This window comes from Dermacentor albipictus, chromosome 10, assembly GCF_038994185.2.
Source record: "Dermacentor albipictus isolate Rhodes 1998 colony chromosome 10, USDA_Dalb.pri_finalv2, whole genome shotgun sequence".
Classification (NCBI taxonomy): Eukaryota; Metazoa; Arthropoda; class Arachnida; order Ixodida; family Ixodidae; genus Dermacentor; species Dermacentor albipictus.
In genome coordinates this window covers 52,703,203-52,718,986 of record NC_091830.1, presented here as the reverse complement: position 1 = coordinate 52,718,986, position 15,784 = coordinate 52,703,203, and the positions used below count along the sequence as shown (strand labels likewise).

Below are 15,784 nucleotides of genomic sequence, written 5' to 3'. Positions count from 1 at the left end.
CAATGCATAGTGTCACTTTTATATCACATAGCAGAAAATTTTTCAGTTCATCATAAAATCGATGGGGTTTCAGGAGTTTTATTTTAAATGGTAATGTATTCCATGATGGTATGGCTGGAAAGTGTATTGTCTGTTTCCCATAATTAGTGCGCATTTTGGGCAGAATGAAGTTATTATGCAACGCAAAACGAGTTGAGTTAGTGTTTGTTAGAGACGATATAGGAATTGGCGATAATGATATTTTGTCATTTATTATTTTGAAAAGAGTGACAAGGATGTACTTGACAAGGGCTGCAATGTCTAGAATGTTATTTGCTTGTAGTAACTGTTTAGCATTGGCGGTGTGTGGATTCGACGTGATTATTCTAATTGCCTGGTTTTGGATGGTTTGTATCGGTTTTAGGTGAGTAGTGTACGTGTTACACTAGGAGGTTATGCAGTAGGTAAAGTGAGAGTGTACAAACGCGAAATAGAGTGATAGCAACACAGGTCGTGAAAAAAAATGGACGTGCCCTGATGAGAATGTGTATTCCACGTGATAACTTCTTTTTATTATGCGTTATATGGCGATGAAATTTTAGGTTACAGTCAATAATAACACCTAAGTACGTGCATTCTTCACTTGCTTGTAATAAATGTTCACAAATGGAAATGGGTGGAATGCATAGGGATGGTTTATTCAGTTATGAGAATAAAATGAATTTAGTTTTAGTAGGAATAATGGTAAGTCTATTCATTTTGCACCAGTCTGACAAGTTATAAAGATCACTATTAAGCTTGGTTATTACCGTTGACAGACATTCGCCAGAATTACTAATTGTTGTATCATCGGCATATAGTATACATTTAGAAGGTGTGAGGCAGTTAGGTAGATCATTAATATGAAGTAAAAAGAGTAACGGGCCAAATATGGATCTTTGTGGTACACCTAAATTGGTCATTTTAGGTTTAGAATGAACATCGGAAACACTAACAACCTGGTATCTGTCTCGTAACTAGCTGTGCAATAGTAGTAAAGGAGGACCTGTGATACCAATTGAATCTAGTTTAAGATAAGGAGTTTCATGGTCAATGCTGTCAAATGCCTTTGAAAAGTCTACAAATAAGGATGCTGCGAATTTACCTTTGTCAATGGCTTTCTTTAATTGATCACAAAGAGATGCAAGTGTTAGTTCAGTAGAGTAACCGGATCTAAATCCAAATTGGTCACGTGAAAGAATATGAAATTTGCTTATGTATTTGATCAATCGCTTTTCGATTATTTTCTCGATGACCTTGCTAAAAAAGGGTAAAACACAGATTGGCCGGTAGTTAGATAGTGATGAGCAATCGCCTTTCTTAAAAACTGGAATAAACCTATCACGTTTAAGCTCGCGAGGAAATGTGCCTGTTTTAAACATGAGGTTAATAATATCAGACAGCACAAATGATATTGATTCGGAAATTGTTCTAACATGACCAGGATGAATGTTGTCCAGTCCAGCACTAGTTATTTCTAAATTGCTGATTACTGAAACCACCTTATCAGGAGTGGTTGGAAACACATAAAATGAATGTGGAAGGCGCTTTGACGCGTATAAGTTGTGTTGAGTTTGAGTGGAGTTATTAGCAAAAAGGAAATTACTGAAAGCAGCCGCAATGTTGAGGGGTTCGAAATAAGTATTACCATCGTGGGATATTTTAGTTATGCTATCCGCTTCTTGTTTCCTATTCAAAAAGGAGTTCACTATTTGCCATGTTTTCTTTCCGTCCGAACCACATCTAAGTATTTTTCTTCGTAATATTTGGTTTTAGCTTTTTTAAGCCATGAAGAAAGTGTGTTGGAAAATTTCTTGTACCACGCATGTAGGATTAAATTGAATGGTGGCCTTTTAGTTTTTTTATATAGGTTTTCTCGTGTGCGCATGGCCTTCAGCAAACTATCGATGACCCAGGGATGTTGAGGTGAAGCCACTTTCTTCCTGCATTTAAGTATCTGAGAGTAGGTATGATAGTATGGTATCAACTTTGTTATAAATGGTGAGAAGGCTACTTGCGGATCATTTGTGTCAAGAGCGAAAGACCAGTCAGTGTAAGATACTGCTGCTTAGAACCATTTTTTATCAAAAACAAGTTGGGTGTAAGAATTTGAATATGAACAATGTGCAGATATAGTGCGCAGAAAAGGGGGAAAATGGTCAGTAATGTTACTTTCAAGTGCTCCTGCATCAGGTGGATTCAAAAGATTAGACAATGCATGATCGATAATAGTGTTAGAACCCCCAAGAACTGAAAGAGTAGGGATAATAATAAGACATTCGTAACCAAAACTTTGGAAACAAGACGAATAATTGGCAGAGCTCGGGGATGACTCCATTAAATTTATGTTCATATCACCCATAATTATGACATTTTTTGTCTCAGGGGATAAGTTTGCCATTATTTTTTCGAGAGAAATACGAAAGTCTGGAATTGAAGAGGAAGGTGAACGGCAAACGCAACCAAAGATGAAGTTTCGGTCATCGTTGTTAAGAAAGTTAGGATCGAATTCCAACCATATTGATTCGCAGTTTTGCATATTTAACGTGAGGTCGAGTCTTTTGTACGGGATTCCTGACGAGATATAGACAGCCGCACCGTCGTAGTTCCTGGACTGTCTGTGTGTATACTCTGATTTATAAGAAGGGAAACAGTACAAGTTTTTATCATCTTTGCTTAGCCAGGTCTCTGATACTGCAATGATTGAAAACGCAAAAGAAAGTGTTGAAAGGAGATTCTGGAAGTCATCCAGATGTTTACGGAGGCTGCGCGAATTAATAATATAATAAAATATATGGGGTTTTACGTGCCAAAACCACTTTCTGATTATGAGGCACGCCGTAGTGGGGGACTCCGGAAATTTTGACCACCTGGGGTTCTTTAACGTGCACCTAAATCTAAGTACACGGGTGCTTTCGCATTTCGCCCCCATCGAAATGCGGCCGCCGTGGCCGGGATTCGATCCCGCGACCTCGTGCTCAGCAGCCTAACACCATAGCCACTGAGCAACCACGGCGGGTATGCGCGAATTGAAATGAATAAGAGAGCGATTACTATTCTGAAAGAAGCAATTTCACTCGCTCGTTGTGTTATACGACGCCATGATGGAAAATAAGGGGTTAAAGTAGGCACAAACTTTATGCCGATTAGTTAATGACCATTAGGTCTGAATCATCAGCAATGCGGTACACTCTGGTTTTCTCAGCTTTTTTTAGCCTTAATTTGGCAGTTGCTGATCCAGAAAAATTACCATTTATGTTGTTTTTTCAAAGCCAGCACCTTTGAAAAGAGCACTTTATTTCGTGCTGTCAAGGGCTCATTGACGTAAACCGCACTGTCAACAGAAGCTTTCACCCCGATGTCACTTAGGTGAAGCTTAGCCTAATGTGCCTTGCTAACAAATTCATCCTTCTTTGTGCGGGAAGAGAATTTAGCCACGATGTTTTTCTTGTCGTGCACTTTTGTAGGGACCCGATGAGCGACATCGATGTCTGCAGCCATTACTGGGCACCCTCTTTTAGTGCCAATGGTTTGCAGGACTGCGATGCAGTCCTCCCCTTGGCTGCAGGGGACGGCCCTGACCTCAACATTGTTCATTCTTGAGTATTGTTGCATCTCAGCCACCCTTTCAGACAGTGCTCTGTTCTCTGAGATTAGCTTTTTGTTGTCAGCTGTAAGCTTGAGTTTTTCGTCCCGAATTTTTTCAACGATGTTATTTAAGACACCGATACTTACTTCCAGGCTTTCAACCTGCATTTTTAGCTCAACAGCATCAAGCCCAGTGGACTGCAACTTTAACAAAAATTTACCGAGAATGTCGTCAGCGAATTGGGTGCATTCAGTTTGCAGTTTAGTCTCAATTGCTTCTCTCCTCTTGGCAAGCTCTGAATTTGTCAGCATTTTCTTTTCGCAACAAAGCACTAACCTAACAGCTTCACACACAAGAGCACAAAAAAAGTAACTAACCTGCACATTCAGAGAAAAATACGTGAGGCAGTGCTTGCTGCACCGTCGCTGACACCAGTGAAGCCTCGGTGATGGTCCTGCTTCTTATGAGTGGTGCTCAACGAAGCCAACGACACCTGTTGGGCTTGCAGGAAGCTGTCGTCCACGGATCCGAGTGCTTGATTTCCACGTGCGGTGCGAAGGTTGATAGGAGCTAGCCACGATAACTGCACATTCAGAGAAAAATACGTGAGGCAGTGCTTGCTGCACCGTCGCTGCCACCAGTCAAGCTGCCTTCCAGTATTGCCGATTTCAGAGCCGCCTTGAACACACTCAAAAGCACTGCACCGGGACCTGACAGTCATGTACGACATGATTAGAAACCATACATACTGACACACAACTTACACTACTCACACTTTTCAACACTATTTGGGCTGCGGGATACCTCCCATCCACATGGAAAGAAGTGATTGTAGTTCCTGTTCTGAAGCAGGGAAAAGATCCTTCTTTGGCAGCAAGGTATCATCCGAAAGCTCTTACAAATTGTCTGTGTAAGCTTTTTGAAGAAATGATTAATCGCAGACTCATGCGTTTCCTTGAACTCAACAATATGCTCGATCCCTATCAGTGTGACTTCAGACAAGGGTGGTACACAACCGATCATCTTGTGCGCGTTGAAGGATATATCTGCGATGCATTTGTACACAAACAGTATTTTCTCTCGATATTCCTTGATAAGAAGACATATGACACAACATGACGTTACGGAATCTTGAGATACTTGTCGAGAGTGGGCACCTGTGGAAATATGTTGAAAATAATTGAAAGCTATTGGTCGAAACGTACCTTCCGCGTGAATATTGCCAACGTATTATTGCGGCCTTTTATACAAGAAACTGGTGCACCCCAGGGAGGCGTACTAAGTTGAACACTCTTTATCATTAAGATGAACACATTTCGTGCTTTTCTACCACCGGCCATTTTTTATTCCGTCTACATGGACGATATACAAATAGGTTTCAAACCCTGCAACCTCACAGTGTGCGAGAGACAGGTACAGCAGGGCTTAAACAACGTGTCCAAGTGGCAGACTAAAACTGATATTAAAAGAACACCCACAAAAGTTCTTGTGTTCTCTTCACAAGAAGGACAGGCCTGCTCCCAGATCCTTGTGTAGAACTAGGCGGACAACAAATTCCTGTCAACAAAGGGCACAAATTTCTAGGTGATATACTTCATTCCAGTCTTACTTTCATTTCACACATAATAAGTATTAAAGCAAAATGTCTAAAAACAATGAACTTACTTAAAATTCTATCCCACACAACGTGGGGCAGTGTCGGGAATTGCCTTTCGAATCTTTACGGGAGCCTAGTTCAACACGAATAGATTATGGTGGTGTAGTATATCACTCTGCCACACCGAGCGCGCTAAAGATGTTAGACCCCGTTCATCATATGGGTATCCGCCTGGCCACTGCCGCATTTAGAACAAGCCCTGTCGAAAGTCTATATGTAGAGTCATATGAGTGGTCACTCAATTTTTAGAGAACATACATCATCTTCACCTATTTTCACCTTCAAATCTTTTTCGTAATAGACCCTCAATGGGACATCCTTTGTCACTCCGTGCAAGTAAACTTAGCAAAGGAATGGATGTCCCAGTTCTCGAACATCGTCTAATGCCTCCAGTTAAGCCATTGCCGTCCTGATAGTGACAGGTGATAGACGGTGACGTATCCTTTGGAGAGGTCAGAAAGCAAGCACCTGACCTAGAAATCCTTAGCATTTCCATGAACTTCAATCGAAGTACTCGTGCTCAGAATCCTACACAGATGCGTTGAAACCACATGCTGGTGTATCTTAGACTGCTGTTGGTCCCTCTCTTTCTAAATCTGGCGTATTGAACCCGCTAACAAGTATCTTCACTGCAGAAGCTTATGCAGTACTGTCTCCAGTAAAACATATAAATAAAGTAAAACTCGACAGAGCAATAGTATTTACAGACTCGTTAAGCCTCCTAAAAGCCTTAATTTCTTTACAAAAGCATACAAATCCTGTTTTCATTGAACTTTACTCGCTCTTATGCAATATTTATCTATCACATAGACACATAGTAATATGCTGGGTACCTGACCATAGGGGCATCGAGGATAATGTACTAGCTGACAAAATGACCACATCACTCCCATCACTGACCACTTTTCCTGCGGCTGCTGTCCCGGACACAGATCTGAAGCCTTTCTTAAGAAAGAAACTGCGACAACACTAGCAACGCTTGTGGAACGCAGGAACAAATAATAAACTTCACGTTATAAAGCCACAGTCAGGTTTTTGGCCCTCCCCAACAAAATGTCAGCGAACAGATGTCCTATTCTGTCGCCTCAGAATAGGGAACACATTTGGAACCCACAATTTTCTGCTTACTGGAAATGAACCGCCAACCTGTGGTCGATGTGGTAAGAGGCTGACCGTCCTCCACGTCTTCTTGGAGTGTCGGAAAGCCGAATCTGAAAGAAAGAAAATTTGTCCTCGTGCATATCATTATTGCGCCCTCTGCACCCAGCTATGTTCCTTGATAAAGAACCGTTTTTTATCACCAAAGTAGTCTTCAATTTTTTAAATGATGTTGTCCTACTTGTTATAAGCCCATTAAAGTCGTAGCGCGTCCTCTTTCCAAAGGGTGCCATTGTGATAGTTGTATTGTATAGCACATGCCTCTAGGCCCTTGTGTCGCAAGGCCTCTTACGAGGCCGTGGTGCTCTAGTGAATTTTAGAATCTTATACATCTTTATATGGTATTATTATTGCGTAATGCGCCTTAATGCTCATAGTACACTTCTCTTATCATTGCTATAATCCTATTACACATAGATTTTAAGCACATTAGAGCGACCATTTTAAGGCCCCTTTACAGCCACGCCACATCAATTTCATAGAAGTCATCACTCCACTGCAAACTCATCAACACTGGCTTGTCGCTCTTTGGCCATACTTGGCCCTTGCGCCAATAAACACCACACAGTCATTCATTCATTGATACACACTACATTGCCGCACAAACTGGCACTTACTTCCCGCCAAAACCTAAATGGAACGTACACTAACAGCAGTCAAAAGCTAAGGTTAGTCAAATCAGCATCCAAAGATGTTAAAAACAACCTTTATTTTAAACGAAACACAAAGGAGAAGAAGAGAGATTCACAGCAACATTGGCCTGATTGCCGGAAGAATGAACATTTAGAAAGGCGCCCACAGAAGAAATGCTTTGCAGACGGGTTGAAATCCGAGCCAGTTGGTACATAGTTCAAGGGAAAAACCAGTCACAAAACCCAAAGGACAAGAAGAGAGGTTCACACCACAGCGACTGGAGCCTGACTTTCGAGAAAATGAACATTTATAAAGACGCCCTGAGAAGTAAAAATTCTTTGCTGAAGGGTTGCAGAAGGGTCTCAGCGTCATTCTAAATGTTCATTCTCCCGGCAGCTAGGCCCCAGTCGTTGTTGTGTGAACCTCTCTTCTTGTCCCTTGTCTTTTGATGACTGGTTTTTTTCATTGAACTATGTACCGACTGGCCCGGATTCAATCCTTCTGCTAAGCCACTGTAGTTTGGGACCCATATCAGGACTTTTTTGTGCAAGTAATAGATAAACTTGAAAATCAGGCTGCACGCTTCGTCTCACGTGTTTACAACCCTTTCGAAAGTGTCACTGAAATAAAAGAATTGTTGGGCTTGGAAACGTTAACCACCAGAAGAAAAAAATTGCCTCAAATACTTCGGCCGTATATTCCATAATCAAGCAGGCATTGATAGCCACAACTGCCTATCGGAGCAAACTTATGTCTCGACTCGACCCCTCAAAGAAGGTGCGCGAATACAGTTGTAATGCAAACCGTTTCGCCAAATGCTTCTTTCCACAAGCTGTCACAGACTCGAATTTGTCGCTAGAAAAGGTGTTTCATTGTCTGATAATCACAATTTTTATTGTCGCCTGTGCGTGTGACATTGCATTCCTGTCTTAGTTGTACTTTTCTGTTACGCTTGAAAATGTTGACTTATTGTACGTTCCACCTTGATGTTACTTTGCTTTATACATTTATCGCTTACTTGTGTGCACAATTTAACACATCTTTCTATAACTGTCCCCCATGCGATAATGCCTTCGAGGCGAAGCAGGTATATTGCAAATAAAAAAACGGCTGTTGGACTCCCCTAAACGGCTTCCCGCAAAATATCGTATCTAGAATGGGATATACTAAATATATTACCTGCGGAGCAGGAAGAGAGCGAGGTTGACTGGAAGAGAATAGGAAAGCCTGCTTCCCGCACCGTAACAGTCTAGTGAGCGGCTGACACCTCATCACTGTAGGAAAGGTGCAGTCCGAAAAAGCAGTGTGGGAAAAGAGGTGTAGCAATGGAAAGGTTACCGGAATGGCGTAGCTTAAGGTCCCTCTTCGAGAGTTGCACTAACAAAAGATGTTGCGGGGAAAGATGGTGATGCATCATTTTTCTTTCTTACGAAAGTAATCCAGCGCTACTTATATGACGAGAACACAAAAAGACCTGGCATTACCCTTACTGCGTTGAATACTTACTACGTGTATCAATATACGTCAAAAGACAAAAATATTTATGTATAAAACAGAATTTATTCACACATATACTCGAAAGGGAAGCCTCGTGAGTCTCTCTTTCTTTTTTAGGCTGCCGTACCACATCCCGCACAAATTTCTGTAAGCTTGCGTTTCTCCGCGTCTTTATTATTGCGACTAGTAGAAGGTACTCGCAATGTATCAGTCTTATTTTTCTTTCTTACGAAAGTAATCCAGCGCGTTATATAACGAGGACACAGAAAGACATTACAGGACGGGCGCATGTCTTTCTGTGTGGGATGTGCAACTGGCAGCCAAAAAAATAAAGAAGCTCACGAAGTTTCTCTTTGGAGTATAAGTGTGAATAAGCTGTGTTTTTCCCATAAACATTTTCTCCTTTGACGTATATTCGTACGCAAAACGCAGTAAGGGTAAAAACAGACGGATTAAGGCAGCTGCTCGAAAATAAATGTGAAGCTTTGGAACAGGAGGATGAAGGTAACATAGAGGTAATGAATCAGACGGTAACTAGTCCGATTCCCGAAGCAGCAATAAGCTTCTTAAGGAAAAACGGACCTAATATAGAAGCCATAAATCATGCAAGTATCTTACTCAAGAGATCAGCTTGAATTCGCTTGAATTCAGATTGAAGTCGCTAGACTGATAGACCTGGTAAACAAGAAGAAAGTAATCGATACTCGAAATTATAGCGTCGAAAAGTTGAGGAAGCAGTAAAAGATGAGCGCAGCATGAAATCAGTGAGAAGAAAACTTGGAATAGGACCGCGTAGGATGTCTGCACTGACGGGTAAGTAGGGCAGCTAAGCAGCATCACCAATTTCGATAATGTAGTATGAGCAGCGGAAGAATTCGGTGCTGAACCGTACAATACAACGAGCAGTCCCAAACCTTCAAGGGAAGAAGGCATGAACAGCATACAAAGCAATCTTGTATAACTTGCAATGATGCGATGATATGGCCTGGGGCAAGGACGCACGATAATGTAGAATAGAAGTTCACTTAATCAATGATGGATGGTATATGGTTGAAAAGCTTGTGGCCCTTTATACGCAATGCCTTATGACTTCAAGGGTGTTAGAGAGATGAGAAATGACAATTGTAATTATCCATAAGAAGCGAAATCTTTAAGAACTAAAGAATAGCAGGCCCGTTAGCTCGCCTACAGTAATGTATCAAGTATTAAACAAAATCATTTCTAATAGCATCAGCGCAACACTTGAATCAACCAAGAGAGCACGCTGGCTTCAGGATCGGATATTCTAAAATGAATCATATCCTAGTCGTCAATCAGGTAACTGAGAAATCAGCAGAGTACAATCAACATGTCTATATGGTTTTCATAGATAATGAAAAAGCATTTGCTCAGTGGTGATAACAGTAGTCATGGAGGCATCACGACGTCAAGGAGTGCAGGAGGGACACGGAAATATCGTCGTAAATGTGTACAAATGCACCACAACTACATTGGTTTACAAGAAAATTATAAAGTTACCTTTCCAGAAAGGGGTCGCTGTCACTCGAATGCAATTCACTGCATATTTAGAAGTATTCAAGCTTTAGAATGGAAAGACTTTCGAATGAGGATCATCGGTGAATAAATCGACAAACTTGGGTTTGCAGATGACATTTTCCTGTTCAGCAACACTGGGGATGAATGGCAGCAAATGATCGAAGACCTTAATCGAGAAAGTGTCAGAGTAGGATTGAAAATTGCTATGCAGAAAACAAAGGTAATGTTCACTAGCCTGGCACGGGAACAAGAATTTATGATCGCCAGTTAGCCTCTAGAGTCTGTGAAGGAGTACGTTTAGGCCACTCACCCACGGGGCACCCTGATCATGTGAACGAAATTTACATATGAATAAGAATGGGTAAAAGTGCCTACGGTAGGCATTACCAAATCCTGACTGGAAGCTTACAACAGTCGTTGAACAGTGTACAGTCATTGTATTCTACCAGTGTTAACATATGGGGCTGTACCTTGGAGGGTAACAAAGAAGCCGAGAACAAATTAAGGACCACGCAGTGAGCGATGGAACCAAAAATTTCAAGCCTTACGTTAAGAGATGGGAAGAGTGCGGTGAGGACCGGAGATTAAGGTGGGGTAGCCAATATTCTAGTTGGCCTTCAGAGAAAAAAAATGAAGCTGGTCAAGCCGTGTAATGCGCAGTGCGGTGTGCCCTTAGAGTTACAGGAAGAATGCCGAAGGAACAGAAGTGCAGTCGAGGATCGCGCAAAGTTAGATGGGGTGATGAATTTACGAGATTTGAAGGCGCAAGTTGGAATCAGCTAGCCCAAGACAGGGGTAATTGGAGATCGCTGGGAGTGGCCATCGTCGTACGATGGACATCAAAATAGGCTGCTTCTGCTGACGATGATCTTCATAGAGACTATATGGCATGCGGTTTTCATGTGAAACTTTCATGCGTATACATCAGTTTTAATGCGTAAGCACATTTTCGCGAGCTCCCCAGCTCCGTCAGGCGAAAAGTCATGAGAAAGGTGTCGGGCTTTGTGTCTCCCCGAAAATGCGTAATTTGCTAAGACGTCTAATTGTTATAATAGTTTAAATGTAGATGGTTAGTAACGTTATAAGCGACAAGAAATAATTTTAACCAGGAAAGGTAAACATGATCGGAGAGAATACCCATAGAGATACATAGCGCTTCATAGAATGTGCATGGGGAAGCGGTTATAATAAGGTTGGGCAAACTGAAATTTGGGATGGACCGAAAATTTGGAGGTGGGCCAACTTCAATTGTCATGTGGGCCAACTTAAATTTTTGGATAGGCAAACTTGACACTTCAGGGTGGGCAATCTAAAATATGGGGGTGCGCTAAATTGAAGTTTGGGGGTAAGGGGAGGGGGAACGAATGTGCAGCTAAACATTGAAAAGCTGCTCTCCCTGATTAAAATCTGGTTCTTGATATTTCATAGATAACTGAGCGACATATACCGGGCGTTCACCTACAGCTCTTCGATGCATTTTTATTGTGATAGCTATTTTATGGACACTCCAAGCGAATTTTTGCCGTTGCCTTGAGCTTCCGTACTTGAGATAAGCGAGAACATCGCAAGATAACAGTATATTTGAAAAGGACAGACGACGGCGCTTTTTCATCTGTAGAAGAATTGACATTTGGTTGAGTTGGTACTGGCTGAACATCTTGAAGGGGCCGCACAATATGACGAAAACAGAAGGCAGGAACACACAGGATAGCGCTGTCCTGTGTGTTCCTGCCGTCTGTCTTCGTTATATTGCGCTGCCTCTTCAAGATGTTCTTTCTCGCCTCCTGCCTTTCCCTCAACTCGTTCTCACTTGCTGTTATTTTGCGCTGTTTCTGCTGAAGTCATGAACCAATCAGCTCGAACGTAGTATTTCAGTGATTCGGCTGTTGTTGTCTTCTTCGCATCGGGGCAGAACAAACACATTTATTAATAAACTCAGTTTAGGCCACACTTCTCATCTTTCATGCGCACTGTTTGCGTATGCGTTTTACCGCGGCATACTTAAATACGCCATAACATTTCGCCAACGTTTTCATCTTGAGTTTTCCACAACGCTGCAATGGTAGGGCGTCTCATTGCATGCGAAAAGAAACTTCTTTTCGGACCAACTTAAGTTTCCTCCACATTCTGGCGTTACTTAGAGCCTTTTCAATCCATTGTATGTGACTTGAGACCCGCACGTAAACTGGTGGTCTTCTTGTGGGGCATTGGTCTCTACCCATAGAAACAATTCCGAGTTGCAGTGTCCTTCCATCGTCGCCCCTGAGCGTTAGCGGTCCACCTGATTCTCCCTGTCGATGACAAGAAAAGACATCATTATTGTAGGTGCACAATATAAGAAAGAGTGTAAAACTGTTTTCCGGTACACTGAACTTTTACCGAAGGTTTTGCTTTTGTTGCACGATGAACAACAGCCATAACACCTTTAGGCGTACTTGCAACGTGAAGACGTATTGACGTATTATTTTTAGGCGTAACCGTTTCTTGTCGGAATTTTGCTAATGAAGTAATAAAAATGGTATTTAATATATCTGATTGACAGTCAAGGAAATAAAAGAAAATCCCACTGGAGGTTTAAGCAATATTCTTTTTTTTTTCTTATACGCTGCCAAAAGCTTCTCCTTGTACACGGCATGTGGCTCTTCGCGTTTTCTAGTTTAACATCATAATGACCAGCAATATGGCCGCAAATAACCTCAAGATTATTATTGGGCCAGCCAAGTCAGGTTATGTGAATAAGGCAGCAGGTTCCAAAAAACTGAGCGCCGAGTCTTAAGCTCGAGGAGATGCGAACCACGGACATTTGCGAATTTCAGGTCTAGCCATGTTCGCTTGCGCCATAGTGTTGATAAATTATTTGATTAGCATTGTTGACACTCATACTTCTGACTATAACTTTTTTTTGTATTTCTCGATGTAGAATATCTTCAGCAAGGCATCACAATTCATACAAGAAATCATCGGACCTCAAATGCTAAAATAACAATTGGCATTGCTGTACACCTCCACTTTACTGAAAAACTTTGGTACGTTAGCTTACCTAACCACTTTTATTACCTGGGTGACAATATCTTGCTGACCGCAAGCAGTCGATCAGTTGGTTGTTGTTCTTAAAACTAAATTACATTAATGTCAAGACGAAATCGAGGGTTCGACGGAAGCCCGTCTGGTCGGGATGAAGCATTGAAGAAATAAAACGAAGGACACCGACCAACATAGAAGTGCTAAAAATGAAAAAATCTAAAAGACGTTTCGGCTTCGCTACGGAAGCCTTGTTCACAGTGGTATGACGGAAGGTTCATGGAAGCTTATGTATGCTTTAGAACGTGACGTAAGCAGCGCGTGTATGACGGGGGGAGGGTTCCCTCATTTCGATTAAGCGGGTGACGTGTTTTTTGTATCTCCAGTGATTCCAGATACAGACGCGATTTTTGGTTCCTTTCTTGGCCGATAATTCTCGAGCGATCCCAGTCGATATTGTGGCCCGTTGCATCCGTGTGCTCGGCAAGGGCATTCGACACTGTACGCTTCTTTTCGACATCTTTCTGATGCTGCCTCAGTCTCTGTTTGAAGTTGCCCGATTCACCGATGTAAGCGTAGTCGCAATCTGCGCAGGGTATCTTATAGACCACGCCGGGAAATGATTCTCTCGGAAGCCTGTCCTTACCGCCGACGAGCGCTTGCCTCAGCTTACATACGGGCACGTGCGCCACCTCAACGTCATAACTGCATAGAACGCCAGACAGGGTTTCGCTTATCCCTGGAACGTAAGGTATGGCAGCACGCTTTCTTGGTCGGGGATTGGTCGGACGAGCTGGATTGGACAGACGGCGCTCCACAGCTGTCAAAAAGGATGTGGGGTAGCCGCTTGCCGAGAGATCACCTCGCACGTGGTCCAAGTCAGTGGATTGGCTTTCTGCTGTGGTGCAAATGCGGTTCGTACGGTTGAGCAGTGAGGCAGCAACCGGCCTTTTGTGAGCGTCTGGATGAACGGATTGAAAGTTCAGGTAGCGGCCAGTGTGCGTGTCCTTACGGTACACGCTGAACGAGAGCCGTCCATCGCGTCTGGTGACAAGTACATCTAAAAAGGGAGTCTACTGTTGACCTCTGTCTCCACTGTGAATTGGATAGCCTTTTCTTGACTGTTTAGGTGCGCAGTGAACGAATCCAAAGCGCTGCGCCGAATCAGACAGAAACAGTCGTCCACATAGCGCAGAAAAACTTTTGGCCTAGGGCTGAAGGACGCGAGAGCACGCCTTTCCAAACATTCCATCGTAAGATTGGCAGTGGTAACAGAGACGGATGCACCCATTGCCATACCGTGGACTTGCCTGTAGAAGACCTTGTCGAAACAGAAGTACGTGTTTCCAAGGCAAAAACAGAGGAGCCTCTTGAGGTCGGGAACGTCAATGGGCGACCTGTCTGGCAAGGACCTGTCAGATTAAAGAGCAGAGGTGCATGCTTCCACAGCCAAGTCAGTCGGAATTAAGGTAAACAGTGATACCACGTCGAACGAAACCATCACCTCGTCGTCGCCTAGAGACACGTCACGAACTTTTTCAATAAAGTCACAGGAGTTGCTCACGTGCGTGGAGCTCTTCCCGACGAGTGGAGCCAGAAGCTGGTGCAGGTATGCGGACAATTTGTAGAGAGGGGAGCGAGTGTAGTCGACGATTGGACGTAGGGGGACGTTAGGGTTATCAACCTTTGGCGGGCCATAAAGTGCAGGTGCAGACCTGTTGTGACAGAGAAGCTTGAAATACAAAGACTTGCGCTCGGGAGCTACGAAGCGGAACACGTCAGCCAGGAGAGTCTGGAAGTCCCTCTGAACCTTCAAGGTGGGGTCCCGAGTGAGCCGGACGTAGGTGTCCTGGTCATCCTGGTCATCTCCAAGCGAACACTGAAATCGTGATCCTTCCCGCCGACAAGGAGAATGCAACAGTGCTAATTGACACGGCTGTCTACAAAAACAAGATGTTGGCTCTGCTTAATGACCAGGACACTTACGTCCGGCTCACTCGGGACCCGACCTTGAAGGTTCAGAGGGACTTCCAGACTCTCCTGGCTGACGTGTTGCGCTTCGTAGCTCCCGAGCGCAAGTCTTTGTATTTCAAGCTTCTCTGTCATAACGGTGCTGCACCTGCACTTTATGGCCTGCCAAAGGTTGATAAGCCTAACGTCCCCCTACGTCCAATCGTCGACTACACTCGCTCCCCTCTCTACAAATTGTCCGCATACCTGCACCAGCTTCTGGCTCCACTCGTCAGGAAGAGCTCCACGCACGTGAGCAACTCCTGTGACTTTATTGAAAAAGTTCGTGACGTGTCTCTAGGCGACTACGAGGTGATGGTTTCGTTCGACGTGGTATCACTGTTTACCTCAATTCCGACTGACTTGGCTGTGGAAGCATGCACCTCTGCTCTCGAATCTGACAGGACCTTGCCAGACAGGTCGCCCATTGACGTTCCCGACCCCAAGAGGCTCCTCTGTTTTTGCCTTGGAAACACGTACTTCTGTTTCGACAAGGTCTTCTACAGGCAAGTCCACGGTACGGCAATGGGTGCATCCGTCTCTGTTACCGCTGCCAATCTTACGATGGAATGTTTGGAAAGGCGTGCTCTCGCGTCCTTCAGCCCTAGGCCAAAAGTTTTTCTGCGCTATGTGGACGACTGTTTCTGTCTGATTCGGCGCAGCGC

General features: G+C 43.4%; 1 protein-coding gene and 1 long non-coding RNA gene across 2 annotated transcripts in view; one reads left to right on the top strand and one right to left on the bottom strand.

Annotated features, from left to right (window-relative positions):
- LOC135907649 (uncharacterized) overlaps positions 1-15,784 on the top strand; it is a 104,920-nt gene that overhangs the window by 33,887 nt on the left and 55,249 nt on the right. The gene's annotated exons all lie outside the window — the stretch shown is intronic.
- LOC135907639 (chymotrypsinogen A-like) overlaps positions 11,992-15,784 on the bottom strand; it is a 33,040-nt gene continuing 29,247 nt past the window's right edge. Inside the window, exon 8 of the mRNA XM_065439335.2 lies at positions 11,992-12,379. Within this exon, the coding sequence (XP_065295407.1) occupies positions 12,161-12,379 (219 nt within the window). The 3' untranslated portion in view covers positions 11,992-12,160. The remainder of the gene's footprint in view (positions 12,380-15,784) is intronic.